Raw genomic sequence first — 21544 nt, 5'->3', positions numbered from 1 at the left:
GTGTATTTAACTCCCAAAGAACTGCCAAATGGCAGGTGTGAAAAGCCCTTCTTGCCTCCAATGTTATGTAAATGAGGCCATTACATTTGCAAGAAGTAACTCTAAGGACACTCTCCTACACTCTACACCCTTCTCGGCAACAAGTTGGTGGAGCCCCCCCCCCCCCCCAAAAAAAATGTCAACATTACCAGAAATTTAGATTCAAGTTATTGGTATATGTACAGTAAAGAAACGTGTTGCTTTGTTTTCCTGTACAATGAAATAGTAATAAAAATAAGTAATAAAAAGATAAAATAAGCATGCAACAATATTACAACAAAAGTATTCATAAATAGAACTAAATGTAAACTATACAGTAAGCTATACAGAAATATAAACTATGCTAATAATCCTATGTACATACAGTCATTGTGCAGTAGTGCGCTACATTACAAATTGTCTGAACACACCTGGCACTGCCACAACATCTCCTTTCTGCATTTGCCACATGTGAACCTGTTACAAGAAACGCAACGCTTAGTGGCATGGTTATTCTTGCAGCAACACTTAACCTGGCACAATGCCCTTTTCCCTGTGTCAGGTGTGGGTGGTTGCTGCTGAAGGTTTTCCTTATGCACCTCCTTGGCTGCCATATGAGACTGTGCAAGCTCTTCTGCAAGCTTCACCAAGAAGTCCGACCGTCTCTCTTTGACCCCAGTGCATGCCTGAAAAAGCACATGTGCATTCAGTGCTGAAATGTCAATTAAGTTATAAAACACAGCGACTGGCCCCAGTCTCCACCATACTGTGCATGCTACTGAGGATGCAGACAGTCTTTCTCCGTTTGGGCGCGTAAACGCTCAGTGTGGCTCCAGAGGTTGAAAACACCTGTGTACTGAATTCCTCACGGTCCAAAGTCTTTTTGGCAGAGTCTGGAAGCTCACGGCGAATCTTGTTTACAGTGCCAAGGAGGGTGGTCTTCCGGCCGAGCAATCGTCTTGCTAGTGACAATGAGGTGAAAAAATTGTCTGGTAACGGTTCTTCCTTTGTCGATAAATGGTTCCATTAGCTTCATCACCACATATTCCGATAGTTTTTCCCCCGTGGGACGACTGGAGTCTTTGCCAAGATATGGGATGATGTTGCATACATACTTGGATTTCAGGTCACATGCCACCCAGAACTTTATGCCAAACTTGTCAGGTTTTGTTGCAATGTACTGCAGAAAACAGCAACGGGTCTTGGTTGGAAAAAGTTGCTCATCTATGGTGATATGCCTTCCTGGGTTGTATGAAGCAATGCAGTTGGCAACGAAAGACCCCCAAACATCAGAGACTGCAGCAAACCGGTCATTTGCAACTCGTTCAATGCGTGTGTCCTTGTCATCGAAGCGTAGGTGCCGCATGATGTCCTGGAAGCGGTTTCGAGCCATAATCTTGCTGATGGAGGGTACTCGCAGTGTTGCACACCATGCGTCATGCACCACTGGAATGCGGACAATCCCTCGCAGGATGAGGATTGCAATGAATGCCATTAGTTCAGGGAGGTTCACCTGGTACCTGGTACTATCACCCATCCCCCCGTTTAGCATTACCTAGTAGTGGCTGCATGTACATAACAAATGGGCCTAATGGGATGCAAATTACCCCAGCACTGCCATTTGGCAGTCTCTGGTAGAAGAAGGAGTTGTATGAAAATGCTGGTAGTGCTAGTGTTAAGATGAAGAACTTACTGCGGGCTGGACAGAACAGGATCTATGCAGGCCAGCTTAACGTTGGGGGTGGACTCCTCCACCTGCACGAACACGCCAGCCTCCAGTGCAGTAACCGAACTGAAGGCTTCTTCTTCATCAGGCAGCACCTTTAAGGCAATCAACTGAGCAAGTAAGGCAGACTTAATCTCTACCTTCTTACCATACAGAGGTACATGTACCTTAAAAGCATCAGCAAGTGTAATTAGATCAGTCTTCATTTTTCAAGCTTTCACAGGAGGGCTATCTAATAAAACTACTCACTTCTATAACTAACCCAGAACAGAACAGACCGCCTCCACCCCAAGAAAACTGCCAGCCAGACAAACAGTGTGCCAAAACCACAAGAAAACCCAAAGCAACGAGCCCCTAATTTATGTTATGACCCGTCTAATGTAGGTCGCAACATAAGTGTCTTCCCCAACTTCCTATTACTAAACCACCAGACCAATCACACTCAAACACATATTACTAGTCTCATGATTTCTTTCATTAGGGAGTGTGGAAGCTTAAGCTTCAGGAGTGGTCTCAGCCAAAAGAACAAAGAAACGTAGAAAAGAATCTCCCTAAATCAGCTAACTTATGCAAAAAAAACAACAAAAGAAACAAAAATAAAAAAACATGACCTAACTCCCTCGAGAAAAGACAAACCCCAAAGAAAATAAGGCTACAAGCCCCTACAGCTTCCAATCTAGAAGTCTAAGACTGTAGCCCATCACCTACCCTGGGCTCAAGGAGGACATTGGAGGCAAGATTTAGGGTTGCAGAAGCCGTATCTTTTAATTCACCCAAAGAAATACACAAAGTAAACACAACCAAACCTATGCTGCCCACTTTTCAGTGGCTTCTACCTAGACTTTTCAGTCTCTGTCTCAAGATTTTTAGCTCTTCAGTCTGCTGCAGCTTGTCCCTCTCTCTTCCTCTGTTCCCTCCCCACTCTTTTTAAAAGGCGCACCCGAGCTGAGAGGGCACGAGAACTTGCCGCTCCGCCACCTTGTCACTGTCCCCAGCTGGCAGCCCAGGTTGAACGTGAGCTGTAGTGAAGCAGCCTCGCTGTGTAACTGGAGACAGGGCCCAGGTGGCAGAGCTCGGGACAAGCTTGTTGAAAAAAGAAAATACAATAAGGAAAAAAAGGAAAGACATGCATGTGATGATTTCATAGTATGCACTTTGTGTTCGGTTGAACAAATTCAATTTAAGACCCTGCCCTGTTGACCCAGGGCCACATCTCACTCTGCGATATCAGGATGACATCTAATACTTAACCTTCTCCAATTGAGGCAAGAGCTTATCCCCGACCCAGAAAGGGCTCTCCACCCTTTTCCGCCTGAGAACCATGGCCTCGGATTTGGAGGTACTGCTTCACACTCGGCTGCAAACTGATCCAACGAATGTCCCCAATGGGACCACATCATCTGCAAACAGCAGCGATGTGACCTTGAAGTCACCAAACTGGACACCCTCCATCCCTTGACTGCACCTAGAAATTCTATCCATGAAAATTATGAATAGAATCGGTGACAAAGGGCAGCCCTGACGGAGTCCAACTCTCACTGGGAACGAATCTGACTTACTGCCGGCCATGCGAACCAAACTCCTGCTTTGTTTGTACAGGGCCTGAATGGCTCATAGCACAGAGCCATGTACCCATATATACCATATATATATTTTGGACCCACATTGCCTTCTGAACTGCCTTAATTCTTTGTGGCATACTTTCAACAGGAACTCCTATTTAAATCATGTAATTGTGGGCACACCAGTCATTTTAGTGCAAAGAAAGCTAGTTTTTCTTCCTCTCTTGTAAGTGGAAAAGCTGCTGATATGATGGTTTGAGTTTCATTCTCTTCTTTGCACTGTAGTAAAGCGTTCTTTTGGTAATTCACAGATGACTATATTAACCATTCTCTCTATTAGCTGAAAAAATATATAATTAAAAAAAATTATTTTCATTCATTGTGATATAATGATATATCTGCTCGTTTGAATATTGATTGGTGACTGGAATATTTTCTAGAATACTTCTAATGTTTGTTTCTTTCCAGTGATGGACCAGATCAGAAACTGTGAAAGGTATTTGTTTATTTTCATCTATGACTTGAAGTCAGATTATAAAATAACTCTTCGTTATGTTGCAAGTATTTGCAATGTATTTTATGAATGCTTCTGTCTACCTGTGCTTTTGTCAGTCAGGCAGTCCAAGAGCTATATATGATAAGCTCAATGATTTAACAGCTGTAGAAAACCTATAGAGAGAGACTCAGCACATGCAAATATTATAGATGAATCACAGATTTAACCCATTTAACCCACTCTTATGTAGTGTGTGCAGCAGCAAGGTGAGGATTGGTCACTCTCTGAATGAAGCCGAGAGTCAACATGTGATCAGACGGAGAAAGATTGTTCTACAGTGCCTGAGGCAGCATGGCATATTCTGCAGTGAGGTAAAGCACATTTATATCCCTTAGTTTGCACTATTAAATTATGCTGTGCTATAATAGCATGTTTTTGTTATGAATAATTCCTTTCTTACACCTTTAAAGTAACTCCAGCTGTATCCTGCACATTAACATTAGGCCTGAACATAATTTAGTACACAACTACAATGCCTTGGAGCTCCTCTGGACCATAATCACAATGAAAATGTGAGTGAGGTTCATGCCGCAGATCAACTTCACACCAGGTGGAATACAGAGTTGAACTGGGCACACACAAATTTTGGCCACAGTGATCACTAGAAGGCCATATACTCAGAATATCAATTCTACCTCACCATAAATATACTTTGTAAAAGTGATTGGTTTGATTAACATGTTCCTTAAGTAAAAATTGAACCACTAAGTTAAAGTTTTTTTTTAGAATTTTTTAATTTAAAAAGTATTAACTCCCATGTTTTCAGTGTTTTTTAAATTTTATTTTATTCATCATCCATGTTAAAATTACAGCATGTCTATAAATACTTTGTGCTAAAAACGTACACAGTTAGCCAGCAGCCTTGGTAACATTTATAATAGCCCACTGGTGAATCTGATGGATGATGTTTTGGGACGTCTGTTTTGAAATGAAATTAATATAGATGTGTTTCAATAATGCAGGCTGAGGTGCCTAACATCGCAGTGCTGGGATCTGGTGGAGGTTTGAGAGCGATGGTTGGACTGCTGGGATCACTGTATCAGCTGGAAGAAGTGAGACTTCTTGACTGCATCATGTACCTGAGTGGAGTTTCAGGCTCTACCTGGTAGTGACACAGAACACATTTTGATTATTTATTTATATCCATACATTTATACCAAATTAATTCTAAATCTCCAGGATGATAACTTTACAGAAAAAGGGAATAAAAACATTCTTGTCTTGTAATGGAAGTTAATGTAACCAAATTGTTTCCAAAGTAATTTTGGATCATTTCTATTGGTCAGTTCATCATAAAATTTTAACAGATGGAGTTCAATGATGCACAAAAGTAAAAACCAACATTTATATGATAGCAGTGATATACTACATGCACTTGTAAGCATAAACAATAAGACTATATATTATGATTTTTGTGCTTTATATTAAATGTGGTGGTGGAAGAGATGTTACCCAAAACAAAAATAAAAATTACAGATCAGAAAGCAAAATAAAGTTATATTAAATATGTAGACTAGTGTTAAATATTTACATTCCACTATAAAATCTTTAAAAAAAGAAAGCAGTTGCAGTTTTCTGAGTCCCCACCAGTTTGGTCATTACCAGTTCCTTCTTCGAGGTCACTTGATGTTCCCAGGCTAGTGGGGGATGAAGGCTAGCACACTTCCTTCTTTGGGTTGGCTGTGGCATTGCTGAGATTCAAACTCATGATCTGGTGATGATCAGGCAGCCACAAAAAAAGCTCATTTCCGCTTATTATGAGGCAGTCACATTCACTTTCATTAAGCTCAATGTAAACCTTATCGTCCGAATAGCTGGGACACAGTGCCAGAAAGAAAGCTATGTGAACAGATGTATAATGCCTTATTTAAATAATATTATGGAAACATCAGAATATGGTAAGTGTGAAAAAACACACTTACCACTGAAGCCAGCATTTGGAGCAAAACAAGCTAACACTGTCTTCTAAAGGTCTGAGTCTGGTGTATTTCAGTAATCACTCCCACTGTGTAGTCACTTACAGTCAGAGTTTGTTAGTCCGGGTTCTTATCATGTTTTGTCACAATGGAATAAAAAAATAAGTGTATAAAATGTCAGGAAATAAAGATTGTTGTTTCTTTCATTGGTCTTCGGAAGGTGCATGGCGTCCTTATACCGAGAACCAGACTGGTCTACCAAACTGGAGACCGTGAAAGAGAGCATCATCCAGAGGCTTGCTCATGGCAGGGTCAGTTGCCAGGACAAGTGTCACAAACTGAGGAAATACATGGAAAAACCCAACTTCAGCCTGACAGACGTGTGGGCAGCTCTGGTTGTGTCTAACTCAGTGAACGAGGTGAGAATAGAATGCAGTAGTATACAGGTGTGTGGATATTTAATTAAGTCGGCCCATACACAGTACTCTGATTAGCTTCATCCACTGAGTTATCTCAGTGGTTCTTTGATAAATTTTCAAACCACTTGTTGTGATTGGTTACATGATACAGTCACCTTCTCTGGCTCTCAGTCTACCCACATATTTGTGGAATAAACCATAAGCATGTTAATTATATGTATTATAGGTGTAAATGATGCTGGTCAAGACATCGCTCTCATTTCACTTTAAGCTCTTGAAGATCACCAGTATTTAATAATACACCAAAATCTAAATTCTTAACTGAAATGAAATTCAGGATGCACTCGGCCAAAAAGCAAAAACCAAAAGAAAGGAAGAAGTCTTGGTAAATTTACGGAAGAGAGAAAAAATATTCTTAGCTTTTCATTTGTTTTGAAATTTTTACATAACATGAAGGGGAGCTTCTGTGGCAAATAATGCATCAAAATAGATATGAAGAAAAAAGGGAGATACCTTTTTAGCTCAGCAACATATAATTAGACATTTTATTTATTCTTTTTTAATATAATTGGTGACATTTTGGAGCATCAACACATTATATACAGATAAGTAAGGGGAAGTAGCCGTAAAAATAATAACACACAGGAGCAAACAGAGAGATGGGAGAAAAAAAAGTCTAAAAAAAATTAATGAATATTAGCTAACAATCTTTTTATACTCATTTACCAGAATTTCATGATATTTAGCTGATGAGTTGAATCAAGTGTGCTTCAACAGGAAAATCACCAAATTGTACAAGGATCCAGTCATCCAGGACTGGAGTTCTCCAGCCCAACATTACAATGTTGCAAACTTTTATTAGCAAAGCAGGACTAGAGGAGCAGCTGCACATATGTTTGTGATAAAATCAGTAATAAACAAGAGGTTCCCACCTCTGTTCAGTAAACAATTTAGCATTCTTCTTCCATCAAATCTTTTAGTTTTCAAACAGTTTGAGCAGCGGCAGATCATCAATGAAACACTCAAACTCAGACCAGAGAAGTCCAGTCTCTAGCTTTTATGCTTTCTTCAGTTGATAAATGATTCAGTTACATTCTTTATTCTGTCTATTCAGGTAAGAAACACATTTAACTTTTTTTGAAAGATGCATTTGTTGGATTCCACTGGGTATCACTGTTGTTTCTTCTCTTTAAACAATACAACTCCCGTGCTTATAGTGCCTCCTGCCCCACCAGTATTAAGAAGCCCATAATTTATACATGTGTTGGAGAAACACCAGTCTTAAACAAACTCATCATTTTTTACAGTACTTTCTATTGGGAGGTGGTTGTCTGAAGCCCAACTCTTCTATTTTATATTTGGGAAAATAATATTAAATTTTTTTTCTGTTTTTCTTTTTTTTTTTTAAGATCTTTTTGTGTTGAAGTTGAACAATTTAGATTCATCACAACTTAGTTTTTAAATAAAAATAATACAAAAAACAAATTTCCAAAAATTCTGTTATGTTTTCATGTTGCTGCCAAGTTTTAGTCCACAGGCAGAGCCTTATTTTAGCCACACCCCTGCTTTTTAGAGTAGGAAGTGAGACTGCATTCCTGTTCCTCATGACCACATGGTGAGCAGTTAGATCCCATTGTTTTGAAGTAAATGTCTCCTGAAGTGTAACAATCAATGTGTAATATTAATAATTATCACTACTGAAATACATTTTCTACAGTTCAGTAAAATTTATTGTGCTTTATTGAAATCTATTATGGTTTTATGTGTGTAAAACTGTTCATAGCTGTGTGCGCTTGTCATGTACTGGCTAATAGTCTTGAGTTTTGCTCAAAATTAGCTAATTTTCATGACCAAAACATTCAGAAAGGTTTTGGTAGTGTTATGATTGTTTTGATAGAGACAAAATCAATCATTTACTTTAAGACAATGAGCAAAAAGTTCAGTCATGTATTTGAATAAAATAAACATAATAGTGGTAGGATCACTCAAAGCAAAATCATTTTAGTCTAAAAGTCCGTTATAAGCCTGAAATGTGCTTTTAACTCTGATGTTAAACCAGTTTTGCAGAATGTTCTAATAGTATTTTCAGGTCAGTGAAGATTTACATTAATACTTCAAAACACATCAGTCTGTATTTTCTGTATTTTACAGATTGATGAACACAAACTCACAGAGCAGAGGAGTAAATACGCCAATGACCCGTATCCCATTTACACTGTGATTGACAAACAGTGTAAACATAAAAGACTGAAAGCAGGTACTTTTTCTGTGTATGTACTGTATGTCATCAATGTGTAGAGAGTAGCAACGCTAAAAAGTGCTCTATAAATGATGATTTTTATCATAAAGAATATTATTATTTTAAATAAAGAATAGCATAAAATTATATTATTATTTGAGTAACTTGTTCTGTGAATAAGCCCAAAAATGCCCCCCACCTCTTTTTTCTCCTGATTAAATGACCAACTGATGGTATTAGTGGGGCAAGGCAGGAGTCTCCTTCAAAAGAGTTTGTTTTTGTGCTATAAGATCAAAACTGTCTAAGTTCCAGTTTAATATCTCCAATTGTGTGGAGGCTCATTATGTACATTGTGCAGTCTCATGTAGAGGCATGGTTTAGCTTTACAGTACATGAACATTGGGCCTGATTCACAGCAGTTAAATGAGCATTGAATTAAGTATTGTTTGCAACATATTGTGTGTTTTGTAGTTTACTTTATTGTTGAATGCACTGTGTATTGTAGTTTATTGTATTGTATTGCATGGCACAGAGTTCTGTGTTCAACTCTGCTCCTTTTTCTCTCGGTATCTACAGTGACTTTCTGTTTCTAGCAGTATCTGAGCTCAGGACCGTCTTTTTCTCTAAGCTATTGGTAACTAGCAAAGATACTTTCTCTAGATAGACAAAGCCCTTCTTGTAAGTCGCTCTGGATAAGAGCGTCTGTTAAATGCTGTAAATGTAAACTCAAAGTCTTCCAAAGTTTTTCTTAAACGTGTTTAAGAAAAGTCTAAAAGTCTAAATCCAATTCATGACGTGTTATTAATGTGTAGATTCTGTTCTTACCTAAAAATCTTATTGAAAACTGTGTATGTTATTTTTAAGAAGAAATTTGCCCATTGTTTGTAGATCCTTGGTTTGAGATCACTCCAGATGAGTCAGGTTATTCTCTCACTGGAGCCTTTGTGGATTCATCCTGTTTGGGAAGTCAGTTTGAGAATGGAAAGAAGATTAAAGACCAGCCTGAGATGGACATGCTGTATTTACAAGGTATCAAACACCACGTTAAAAATATTAAAGTAAGCAAGTTTTCTAATGAGTCAAAGTTATTTCTGTTTAAATGCAGTTCAAGTGCATTTGAACATTAACACAGTCTACCATACTGTATTTTAAAAGAAATTATTATTATGAGCTTAAATTGCATAACTTTAAGCCTATTATTGTCTACTGTCAGGTCCACAAAAATCTGGACATTGACAAAGTTATTGCTATTTCAGCAGTCTACAACAGCTCATTGATTTGAATATTAATTTGAATTAAAAATGCAGATTTTCAGCTTTAATTTGAGGGTATGCTGCACTTTCTTTGGTGATATCACAGGTATTTATGTCCAAGCCCAGCAACAGTGTAATAATTCTAACCATTTTCAAACACAGACCCCCATTTTTTTATTTCAACTGTGGCATTTGCAATTGGAATACATCACTGTTAACTCTCAGTAAGTCCAAAGAGCGGTCACTGCTGGTGAAGCAAGTGATTATTCGGCTGAAAAAAATCAAAACAATCAGAGGGATGGCAAACATGTTAGGTGTAGCCAAGTCAACTACTTGGTAGATTCTTAAAAAAGAAAAGCAAGGCAATGCAAGGTTTATTTATATAGCACCTTTTATGCAATGTCATTTAGTCTTTTAAATGCTATACATAACACAAAAATAATTCAAATTCTAATTTAAAAGCCACATAATTATTGAAACAATATATTTTGAAAGAGAAGTCATTAGAATGATAAACAAAAATAAAATTAGAATAATAATTTAAAGAAAAAAGAAGGCACTGGCAAGTTCAGAAACATCAAAAGGCACAGGAGGCAGCTCTGATGAGGAAAAACCTGCTCACAACAGCTGATCAAATGAAGAACACACTCCAGGTGTTAGATGTGTTTCAGTAAAAGTCACTGATTAAGAAGAGATTTCATTTCACTTCAGAGCTTCGTTACAAAGCGTTTACTACAAGATGCACACCTGTTTTAAACCTCAGAAAACAGGAAAATTAGTTTGCCAACATAAAAAAATATCAATTTATAGACAAATGAGACAAAGGTGAAGAAGGATAAAAAGAGAAGAATATGGAATAGAGCCAAGACACACCATCTAATCTTTCAAGCATGGTGGAGGTAGTGTTATGGCTTGTGCATATATGGCTGCCATTGGAACTAGTTCTCTTGTATTTACTCATGAAGTTAATGCTCATAAAAGCAGCAGAATGAATTCTGGTGTTTAAATATTGTTGCTATGTACAATGTGCACCACTATTAGCCTGGTGCTGACACTGCATTGTAAATTCCATAGGAGCTAAATGTTCCTGCATTAAATATTGCAATCTGTTAAATATTGCAAGTTGTTTGTTTTGGAAAAAAACAACTTTTAGATTCTTGTCCTGCTGGTTTATCATTTGTGCCATTGACATGGTATAAAATGCTACTGCATATGGCAGTTACACTGCATGAACATTAAATTTATGTTTTTTTTTTTTGTTCCCATTTTTATTTCTTTGGAATTTTACAGGTCTGTGTGGCAGTGCACTGGCTGAAGGGTTTGAGATTGCTACGGAGATCTGTTGGGAGCTAATCCATCTGATAAAATGTATGAATCTCTCTCACTCTTCATTCACTTGTCTACCAAGGGTATCTGAGTATTAATCATTAGCCACCTAAGGAAACTATTTGAAACCATTAAACCATCTGTAAAAGCTTGTAAATACACTATATCAGAAAAAATCCCATCCATGGCCTTACTTACAAGAACTATATGACTTGGTTAAAAAACAATAGTTTTTAAATGTACAGATTATTGATGTTAACCAATAAATTGTATGATTTTGCCGAATCAGCATAATGCTGTTTGAATAAATACATTTATTTGTTTATTTTTTTTCTTTAAGGCCATCAAGGAACATGTTCTTTTCTACTTTTTACTTGAATAAAAATGTAAACCAGGGTCTTGGTCACTTCTGCCACTTCTGCTGAAAACCTATTAGAACTGGTGCTCTGACAGTTGAAGAAAGGCTGAATTAACATTATTAAGAAAATGAAATGTTAAAAAAAGTTACTATATAATATGCACTGGCGAAGTGTGCAGTCTCCATCAATCTGAAGAAACAATTCAGCATGCAGACAGTTGGTTTTTGACCATTGTTATTGGGTACAATGACATTGACATGATGGTGGCGTGTTAGTTTGTTAGTTTGGCTAGTTTGTGTAGTGCTGGTATGAGAGGATCAGCAGTGCTGCTTCCAATTTATCATCTAATAATTTTTGTTTTTTCCTTAACCATAAGACATGGAAGAAAGCTACACATCAGATGCATCAGATGTGCAGAATGGTTGTCAGGTGCTCTCAGCACTTCTGCATTTGCACCTCTGTGCCTTGACAGATGAGGATCCTTCAGTTCACTGCAAAACCGTAAATGACCTACTAAAAGGTAGTATTCACCTACATTTCCCATAATCCAGGAGGCATACTTAACCTAATACATAACATCACTGCTAATATCTAGTAATTTAACTAATGCTAGCGATTAATAATAATAAATTTCATTATTCTGGAAACAGTTTACTTTAGGGAGGGTTTGAGAAGGTTTCTTAGTGTACTGATTGAGGTCTGTTATGTGAAAACCACTAATGTTTGTATTATTAGTTGTCATAATGCACAATAAGCACCCACTATACATTCCTTAAAATGTAATCTAGTCAATCTAACTTATACCAGCATTTGAAAAGACAAAAATAGGCACATTCACACTGAAAAAAACTTTCTGTTTAGATAAATATGATGAAACTGGACAGATGACTCTTCCCATAAATCTGATGACATCAGAAGGGATGATCTCCACGACAGAGTTAAGGGATTACACCCTGCGTGTATGCAGTTATTTCTGTGACTTGCTTGATGGTGAGTAAATCCTTTCTTTTAAAATCAATACACCTGTTACTTTAATGCTAATTGATATACATAATTATACATATTCACTTTCAAACCTATTGTTAATTCTGCATGTGAATTCTCTTAAAACAGATGTCCTCAGAGTGGCCACGGACAAGCTTTGCATTTAATTTATGTATCTTCTTTTCAGTTTGGCTATCATCAAATGAAAAATTTAAATAACCACCTGACTTTTTTAGTATTTTTCAAAGGTTAGGGTTAGGGTTTCATCTCAATAATAATAATAATAATAATAATAATAATAATAATACATCAGATTGGTACATAATCAGATTAGAAAATGTTAAGCATTGAAAAAATGTGAATTTATTGTTGTAATATTTGTGTTCCTACATTGTAAGAGCTGTTTTGGAATTAGCAAACCTACCACAGCAGTGAACACCATTAACTGTCATTTATTTATTAAAGCACAGAATTGGGGCAGTCGTGGGCTGGAGGTTAGGGAACTGGCCCTGTGACCGGAAGGTCGCCAGTTAAACCCCCAGCGCTGACAGTCCATGATTGAGGTGTCCTTGAGCAAGACACCTAACCCCCAATTGCTCCCCGGGCACCATGGATAGGGCTGCCCATCTATCCCATCTATCCACCTATACCGCACATGTGCTCACTGCCCCCTAGTGTGTGGTGTTTCACTCCATGAATGGATTAAATGCAGAGGTGAAATTTCCCTGTTTGTGGGACTAATAAGGGTCTCTTAATCTAGAAGATATGCAGTTTGAATAACATAGTACATGAGAACATCATGTAGATCCTGTATTTCTGAGAAATGATGTCAATGTATACATTAGTTGTTAGTTTAACAGGTAAACCTATCTAGTGGTAGAGAGTGTGCATGCTAGATCGGCCCTCCTGCAGTCCAGAATTGCCTCCTACTGAAAAAATGAGGTGCATTTTGAAGTGCAAAATACAATAATGAAGGCCCCATACAGATGAAGACATATGTAATGGAAGAAAGGGCGACAATTCTACTTTCAAAACTGGTTTAATTGGCGTCCTTGGTCCCCAGATGATTATTAAGTGTTAAAAGAAAAGATTATTATTAAAAGATGTCTTATTAGAGACACAGTGGTAAACATGCTCCTGTTCCAACTTTTTGGAATGTGTTGACGGCATCACATTTAACACAGGTAAAGCTTCAAATATCATGTTTTGCACTGTTAATAAACAGAAATAATTAACTGCTGCTTTCTGTTATTATTATTATTTTTACTTTTGTACAATTTGAGGTTTGTACAATCTGTGTTAAGTATGGCGTATACCTAATAAGGGGGCAACTCCGTGTAGATGTTTGTGAAAAGATCTAAAGAAACTTTCCAGTTCAAGTTTGACCTCAGATAGATGACATCTCAACAAACAAGATTTCATCTTCATCTTTATTTTTCAGTTGTTAAATGCATAAAAAACGTGGTATGCTGGACCTGGGGAACAACATACAACTATCTCAACAACATGACGGGTAGGAAATTAACTTTCATGTTAACTTAATGTTGTTCTTACCATTGTGTCTGTGCTAAATTTGTCTTCATACTATACTAATGCATATAAACCTTACCTTTACTGACGTATACTGCCTGCACAGTTTTATGTCTAATTATGCAAGGAATACTTTGTGTTCCACAGAAAAAAATCCCCAGTGTTGAATTTTCACAGACAGTATTGACTGTTCAGGTTGCACTGCTGGACAAAAACAGGACTGCAATACATATGAAGATTAACAGCTTAGTTAAATTAGTCCATCAGTCCCTTTCCAGTATATGTTGGGCATATTGTTGAACCTAGCAACAGGGTATCATTTTTTAAAATAATTTAATCGCAAATAAATGCAATGACAACATTGAGAATTTACATTATTAACAGAGAAGAATGGATTAAATGGCAAAAAGATTCAGTTTTGCATCAGACTTCAAAATTCAAATAACATTGAAACTACCCTAGAAATATAACCACTCTAGATAGTTGAGAAAATCTAAAAAGTGGAAAGTCAATTTTGAATAAATCATTCAGTGATGTAGTGGTAAAGCATGATTTTCCTCATAAAGTATGTGTTGTTTGACTGTGTCATCAGTGGAAGAAGTTGACCCCAGTGTCCTTCACTCAGAGACAAGAGATTATGAGGATGCTGGACTGTTACTCAACTCACCCTATTTCTCAGCGCTGAGACAAGAACGACACATTGACCTCATCATTTCCCTTGACTTCAGTGTGGATGACAATCCTTTTGAGGTATGCGCGCACACACACACACACACACACACACACACACACACACACACACACACACATACTGAAAGCAGTGTTTAAGTTGTATAGACATTTATGAATGCTGACTTAAAAAGCCATTGTGTTGTGAAAATTGGATACGTATTATATCAGAGATGATATAATGACATGACTATGATTAAATCACACACCTAAGAGTGCATTTGGAATGGGGCGCTTTTCCACATAACACTTGATTGACAATTTTTTTAATATATTAATTTTTAAATGTGTTGCCAGTTGCTTTTTTCTGATCAGCATTCAAATATCCCAACAAGAAACCTTTTTATAACTGTGTCATTGCTACAAAGCACCACTCTTTTATAACACGTAATGGTGGCTATAGCTTGAGACAGAGATAAATTGTAAATCCTGGTTAATACCTCTGCCAGCTTTGCAGCACAGGCCTTCAGTACATGTCCATAAACAACATCACCATCTTTGTGAAGGGCCTGTCGGCTGATGCTAGAAACAGAAAACTGGGCACTTGAGTCTTATAGTAGTGCTTTGAAAAAGTATTTCTGCTGTTTTTGCATGTTTGTCACACTTGAATGTTTCAAATCATCAAACTAAACATAACATGCTGTTTTCAAATGAGGATTTCATTTATTGAAGGAAAAATGCTGCTCAGCCCTACCTGGTCCTGTGTGAAAAAGTAATTGCTCCCTTAGCTACTAAATCATTCAGTTGACTATTGGGTTCATGTTCATTAGACACACCCAGGCATGATTACTGCCAGACCTGCTGAATCTAAACATCACTTAAATAGAATCTGTCTGGCAATGTGAAACAGATCAGAAGGTCTCAAAAAGCGACACATGATGCCACATTTTAAACAGATACAAATACAGATGCAAAACATTGTCTAAACCTCTGGGACTCCAGCAAACTACAGTGAGAGCCATTATTCACAAATGGAGAAAACATGGAACAATGATGAATCATCCCAGGAATGGCCAGCCTACCAAAATATTACCAAAAGTGCATCAACGACTCATCCACAAGTTCACAAAAGAACCCAGACAAACATCTAAAGAACTGCTGGCCTCACTTGCTTCAGTTAAGGTCAATGTACATGATTCCACAATAAGAAAGACACAATTACTCACAGTTCAATGAAGTTCTCAGATGGGTAACACCCCTAACCAACAACTACTCTACTGACTAAAATCAGAACAGTGCAATACTGTTTGAATGCCCAAAAAAGTACAAAAAATGTAGTGCAAAGATACCTAAAAGCAGCGAAAAGCAAATTAGAAAAACCTTACAAAGTGGACAAACGCCTATATTTCACCTGCAATCAACAGTTACGATGTGGCAAACTTAGCAACGGCACAGTTCACTTGGCAAAACCACCCACTGACATTCCCTAGTTTAAAGATCTTATGAAGTCTTTAAACCTAATTGTACCACCTTAACACTCTCACCCAAAGAAAGTCACACTAAACGTCAACCTCTACTTACAGAAAAACATATTTTTACAGAATTGCATTTTTCTTTGTTTCTTGCAGACGGTGGAAGGCGCTGCTAAGATGTGTAAAGACCTACACATTCCTTTCCCTGAAGTGGATACAAGTCATCTGGAAAAATCACAGGACCTCTATGTGTTCAGGGGTTCCAGCAAAGTTCCAACTGTGATTCACATGCCTCTTTTCAATGCTGTTAACTGCAAAGGTAACTACAGCATACTGAGGATAAATATAGTGCTCTGTTCCAAAAAGCTTTATATCAATGTGTAGTAATTTAAGTTTTTGAAAAAAAAAAAAAAAAACAGCTGACATATAAAAGTTAAATATATAATAATAAGGGTGGTATTAATTATAGGATAGCTTTGATATTTATTGTATGAGTAAAGTTCAATTCCAGTAATATATATAATAAAAAAACATTCCTAAAACGGATCTGTAATGTGTTTTGGAACAAAACTCTTCCGATATTCATGCTCATTTTGATGTGAGGGCAACATCAAATTGTATGCAAAACCTTAATCTCAAATCTTCTAAATGAAGCAATAGAAAGGCAGCAGTGCTCTAAGACAGTCAACCTCTGTTTTGTCAGGTGAAATTGAGAAGTGGAAAGACCGTTACTGCACTTTCAAATCACACTACAGTTACAGTGACATCACAGATCTTCTGGGGAAAGCTGGATTGAACATCAAAAACAATAAGGAGAAACTGCTCAAGGAGATTGAAAATGTCATCAAGGAGAAGAGAACTTCCAAGCTTGGAAAAATATGATGTTTTCCCCACAGTCAAAGAAAAACACAGCATTAGCTTAGCATTTCAAGAGAAAGTGTTTCTTGGTTGAACAATCAATCTTCAGGAATACTTTATAATGATGATAGTTTATAATGATGTTTTGCTTTATAACAATGTTCAGAAGACAGGATTAAATTCACAAGACATTTGTAACCCATGACATCTTAAATAACTAATCATGAACAAATCAGAAATTCAGTTGCTTTGCTGTTATTTTACTACACTGACAGTAGAAATCATCCTCAAAAAATAAAACAAATATGAACTTCTACATGATATATGAAATGAAACCATCAGGTATTTTAAGATACATTAATTATGAGTTTATATGTTTATGTTCAAGATTTGTGATTGTATGTCCACTTACTTTATTATGTTTGCACAGCTACATGATTAGATTAGATGTTCAAACCTATTTAAACTTTTGTATCTGAATAATCAACAAACATAACATTCAACAGATTATCAAATAACCATGACCAATTTGGTGTATTTCTTTCTTATGAATCTTCACTTGTGCTGAGATGAAGTAGATTCTTTTTACTGTATCATTTTGGCTTAAAGTCTTTGTATTAAAGTTACTTTGTATTAAAGTTATCCACTCTTCGATTCCTCACTCCTATATAATTTATATGTCAATTACGTAGTAGTTACTGAATAATTTAGAGTCATTTCTAAATTATTCAATTATAAGAAACTAAGTCTTATGATTAATAGCTGAGTATTAGGTATTGGTATAGGTATGGACATTACTCACTCAACTGTTTCAGTTTTATACGTGTAGGAAATTCCAGTAAACTTCAAAATATCTGCCCAGTTCTGTGAGTGAGATGTAAGCAAAATCTTTTCAGAGTGGTTTGATGTGAAAGGGTTTACTATAGAGAAACTTGCCAGCTCCAATTTATTTACAGTGGTGGTGATAGGAACCAGGGGTCACTGTGTCTACAATTCAAATATGTTCATTTTATTAAATTTTTTTTTTCTATGGAGGTGGGATAAAAACACATGGGGATAAAAATGTCTCAGACATCAGGCAGGGCAATTCGATTCAATGAATCATCAGAAAATCGATTTCTTAGGGGAAATGTAATACAGGCAACATTATTGTTGCTGCTCCCGAAGTATATGCCATTCATCAAATGTGGCCAGAGAGGGCTGTCTCCTCTCTTTTGCATCAGTTTCACAACACTGATTGGAGTCTGTTTTGCTCTGAAGCCACTACAGACTCTCACATGGACTTGGACACATATGCCTCAGGTGTAGTGAGATATATCAACTCATGTATTGACAATGTCACCTCTGTCAAGCAGCTGAGAATCTTTCCTTATCAGAAACCTTAAATGAATGGCTACTGCTGAAGCCACGCAATGCTACTTTCAGATCTGGTGATGCTGAGACTTACAGCTCAGCCAGGGCAGACCTGACGAAGGGCATTGGGAAAGCCAAACATGCCTACCAACTCTGTTGAAGAGCACTTCCACAACTCCGACCCCCGCCGCATATGGAAGGGCATCCAAACTTTTATGGACTACAGAGACCTCCCATACTGCCCCACCCCCCACCCCCCCCACCCAGCAGTGCCAGCAAGTTCTCATTTTGACCAGGGCAATGCTGAACACAACACATGAGGTGAACTTCCTCACAATGGCAGCCCCACACACCCACACTATCTCCAGAGTAAATGTACATTAAGCTGCTGGCCAAGAGGGCATCCCCGGAAGAGTCCTCAGAGCATGCGCTGGAGAGTTAGCTCCAGTCTTCACCGACATCTACAACCTGTTGTTCCTGCATGCTGGATTTCAGCAACCATCATTCCACCACCAAAGTGTTCTTCTGCAGCATATCTGAATGACTTTCACCCTGTTGCACTCAAACCTGTTGTGATGAAGTGCTTTGAGAAACTTGGTTCTCAGTCATCTGAAAGCAGCGCTTCCACCATCACTGGATCCCCTCCAGTTTGCAGATGCCATTTCCACAAATCTTCACTCTGCCCTTACCCACCTGGAAAATCCGAACGCATACATTCGGAAGCTGTTCATTGACTTCAGCTTTGTCTTCAATACAGTCATCCCCACCAAGCTGGTCACCAAGCTCAGTAATCTGGGAATCAGTACTGCTCTGTGTACTTTTATAATATTTACTGAGGTGTGCTCAAATACATGCTTAGCATTCTACATTACAAACCTCTAATGTTGAAGTATTTTACCTGTTTTACACAATAACAACATTTGTATTATTACAAATGTAACCTTTCAACACTACTTTAGTGAACTGGAAAATATGGTTTAACTACACCCTCTGTATTTAAATGGCCATTTATTTTCTACTATGTAATTTGTAATACAAGATGATCATTATGGTCAAGGAGTTGTCTATAAATACTGTGCTTCATGTATAAACAGCAATGTGATTACTGTGTTAATAATACAAATAATATTTCTTAAAAACTTTGTCTTACAATCACAATGGTTAAAAACACAGTCACCTGTTTCTCTTCTGGTGTCAAAACCTAATCTGGTCTGTGATGCCTTGACAGTTAAAGTGTGTCCAGAGTTTTTAAATGTTATTGGCACAGTTATGTCAAAAGCTATATCAAACTGCTAAACACATAACTAGTGCATTAAGCTGAGCTATATGTCTTTACAGTGAAAAGTAGCAAAATTAGCTAAGATCATGCCAAAGTAGTGAAACATACTGTGGTGAAGGAAGAGTTTTTGATCATTTTGATGCTAGTGTTATGTAAAGTCAGAGGGGTGGACAGAGTGGCTCTGACCACACCTGATATATAACTGGTCACCATGGCAGCCAAACCAAATTTTCCTGCATGTAACTGGCTGAAGAAAATAGTTCTGTTCACCTGTCTGGGAGTAACTGACATGCACAGTGCATATTTTCTCTTCTAATAGGGTGAAGAAATAATTAATGATGCCGCTTTAACACTTTTTTGTGCAGTCATTCTTGTTTTGGTGAACCATTTTTAGCAAGTTAATGAGGTCAGAGCTAACTAGCAGCTGTCAGTGTTCATTTAATTTTCATCTTTCAGTCAGAAATTGTCACTCAAAACAAAAACTTGCAAAAGCTTTGGATCTCCTAAAGTACTCTTATCAGCCCCTGGACACCAGAATGTACACAGTCCTAAATATGACAGCATGGCAATTTCACATCTCAGAATGGAACAAAACAGCATTGAAGATTTTACTCTTTAAAGTTAACTGAAACTCAAGAAGCCCCTGGTGGACACTGGTGGTGAGGGAGGCCATCAAGCTGAAGAAAGAGGCCTTTAGGGACTGGAAGGCCTGGAGGACTCCAGACTCAGCAGGTGCCGGCAGGCAAAATAAGGCGGCAGAAGCAATAGTGGCGGAAGCGAAATCCAACACATGGGAACAAGACCTTTAGTCAGCTTTAAGAAGGTTCTGGACAACTGTCTGGTGACTCAAAAACAGTCAGGGTGGATTCACCCAAGCTAAATTTGGCAGGAGTGAAGAAACTCTGTCTTTAAATGAGAATATTGTTGGTCCGTGGAAGGAACACTTTGAGGAATTCCTTAATCTGAGAGACATGCCTCCCTCATGGGAGTTAGGGACAGAGGCATCTGGCGTGTCAGGCTCCATTTCCCTGGTGTAGGCCACTGATGTAGTTGGCAAGCTCCTCAGTGGCAAGACACCAGACGTGGATGAGATTTGCCCAGAAACGCTTAAGACTCTGGTTGTTGTGGGGCTGCAGTGGCTGACGTGCCTCTGCAATATTGCATGGACATTGGGAACAGCAGACTGGGGTGATGGTCCCCATTTTCAAGAAAGGGGACTGGAGGGAGTGTGACAACTGATCAGCCTCCCTGGGAAAGTTTATGCCAGGGTGCTGGAAAAGAGAATTCGACCGATAGTTGAACTTAAGATTGAGGAGGAACAATGAAGATGGACAAGAACAATGGACCAGCTTTTCAACCTCTCGCAGCTTGATGAGGGACTATGGGAGTTTGTCAAACCAGTCTACATGTGTTTAATGGACTTGGAGAAGACTTGCGACCATGTTTCCCAAGATATCTAGTGGGATATGAGGTGCCAGGGCTACTACTGTGGGCCATTCACGTTCTGTACTCCTGGAGTGAGAGTTGTGTTCACATAATTTGCATTAGGTCAAGCTCATTCAGTGATAGTGTTGGACTTGTCTCCACTCCTGTTCATGATATTCACGGACAGGGTGTGAAGGCGTAGCCGAGGTCAGGAGGGCATTGGGTGTGGAGGCCAGAGGGTGGTGTCTCTGCTATATGCAGATGATGTTGTCCTTTTGGCTGCTCACTGGAGCAGTTTGCAGCTGAGCATTAAGCAACTATGAAAATAATTTTATCAGAGGCATAGGGCAGCCTTAATCTATGCTCAAGCAAAAGTATTACTATAACATGTTTTTATTTATTTATTTTATAAAATGTTATTATTTCAGTAAATAACTCAACCATTAGCCTTGTGTACTAATACACAACGTGAATAATATGAGTAAGAGGTATCCATGTAATTCTATCCATGTAATTCAATAAGAACTTACAAAAGTATAATTCTATATTAATTGCAGAACTGCAACTGCAAATGTCACTCCACTGCTGTGCTCCCTATAT

General features: G+C 37.9%; 1 protein-coding gene across 3 annotated transcripts; it reads left to right on the top strand.

Moving 5' to 3' along the window:
• Positions 1-3547: 3547 nt before the first annotated feature.
• On the top strand, positions 3548-17541 carry LOC108443844 (cytosolic phospholipase A2 gamma-like). Of its 3 annotated transcripts, none has more exons than XM_037537212.1 (14): positions 3548-3606; positions 3775-3802; positions 4053-4173; positions 4825-4967; positions 5999-6197; positions 8349-8454; positions 9325-9465; positions 10980-11057; positions 11751-11894; positions 12236-12364; positions 13800-13871; positions 14514-14638; positions 16186-16348; positions 16733-17541. In XM_037537212.1, exons 2-14 carry the CDS (start codon positions 3777-3779, stop codon positions 16909-16911), a joined length of 1626 nt encoding a protein of 541 aa, XP_037393109.1. In that variant the 5' UTR covers positions 3548-3606; positions 3775-3776; the 3' UTR covers positions 16912-17541. The 3 variants fall into 3 exon arrangements, with proteins under 3 accessions (XP_037393109.1, XP_037393107.1, XP_037393110.1); XM_037537210.1 differs by having other exon boundaries at positions 14481-14638; XM_037537213.1 differs by lacking the exons at positions 3548-3606; positions 3775-3802 and having other exon boundaries at positions 4155-4173; positions 4825-4914; positions 14481-14638.
• The last annotated feature ends 4003 nt before the right edge of the window (positions 17542-21544 follow it).

This window comes from Pygocentrus nattereri, chromosome 1 (assembly GCF_015220715.1).
Source record: "Pygocentrus nattereri isolate fPygNat1 chromosome 1, fPygNat1.pri, whole genome shotgun sequence".
Lineage (NCBI taxonomy): Eukaryota > Metazoa > Chordata > Actinopteri > Characiformes > Serrasalmidae > Pygocentrus > Pygocentrus nattereri.
The sequence above is the reverse complement of the archived record's forward strand: the minus strand, read 5'-3'. Positions and strand labels throughout refer to the sequence as shown.

What these genes read in the sequence shown, in the direction of transcription:
- LOC108443844 (XM_037537210.1), top strand. Translation starts at nt 3,777, where the DNA reads ATGGACCAGATCAGAAACTGTGAAAG. An exon ending in CAGATCAGAAACTGTGAAAG is followed by an intron (nt 3,803 to 4,052) that starts GTATTTGTTTAT and finishes ACTCTTATGTAG; the next exon opens with TGTGTGCAGCAGCAAGGTGA. An exon ending in GCTAATCCATCTGATAAAAT is followed by an intron (nt 11,058 to 11,750) that starts GTATGAATCTCT and finishes CTTAACCATAAG; the next exon opens with ACATGGAAGAAAGCTACACA.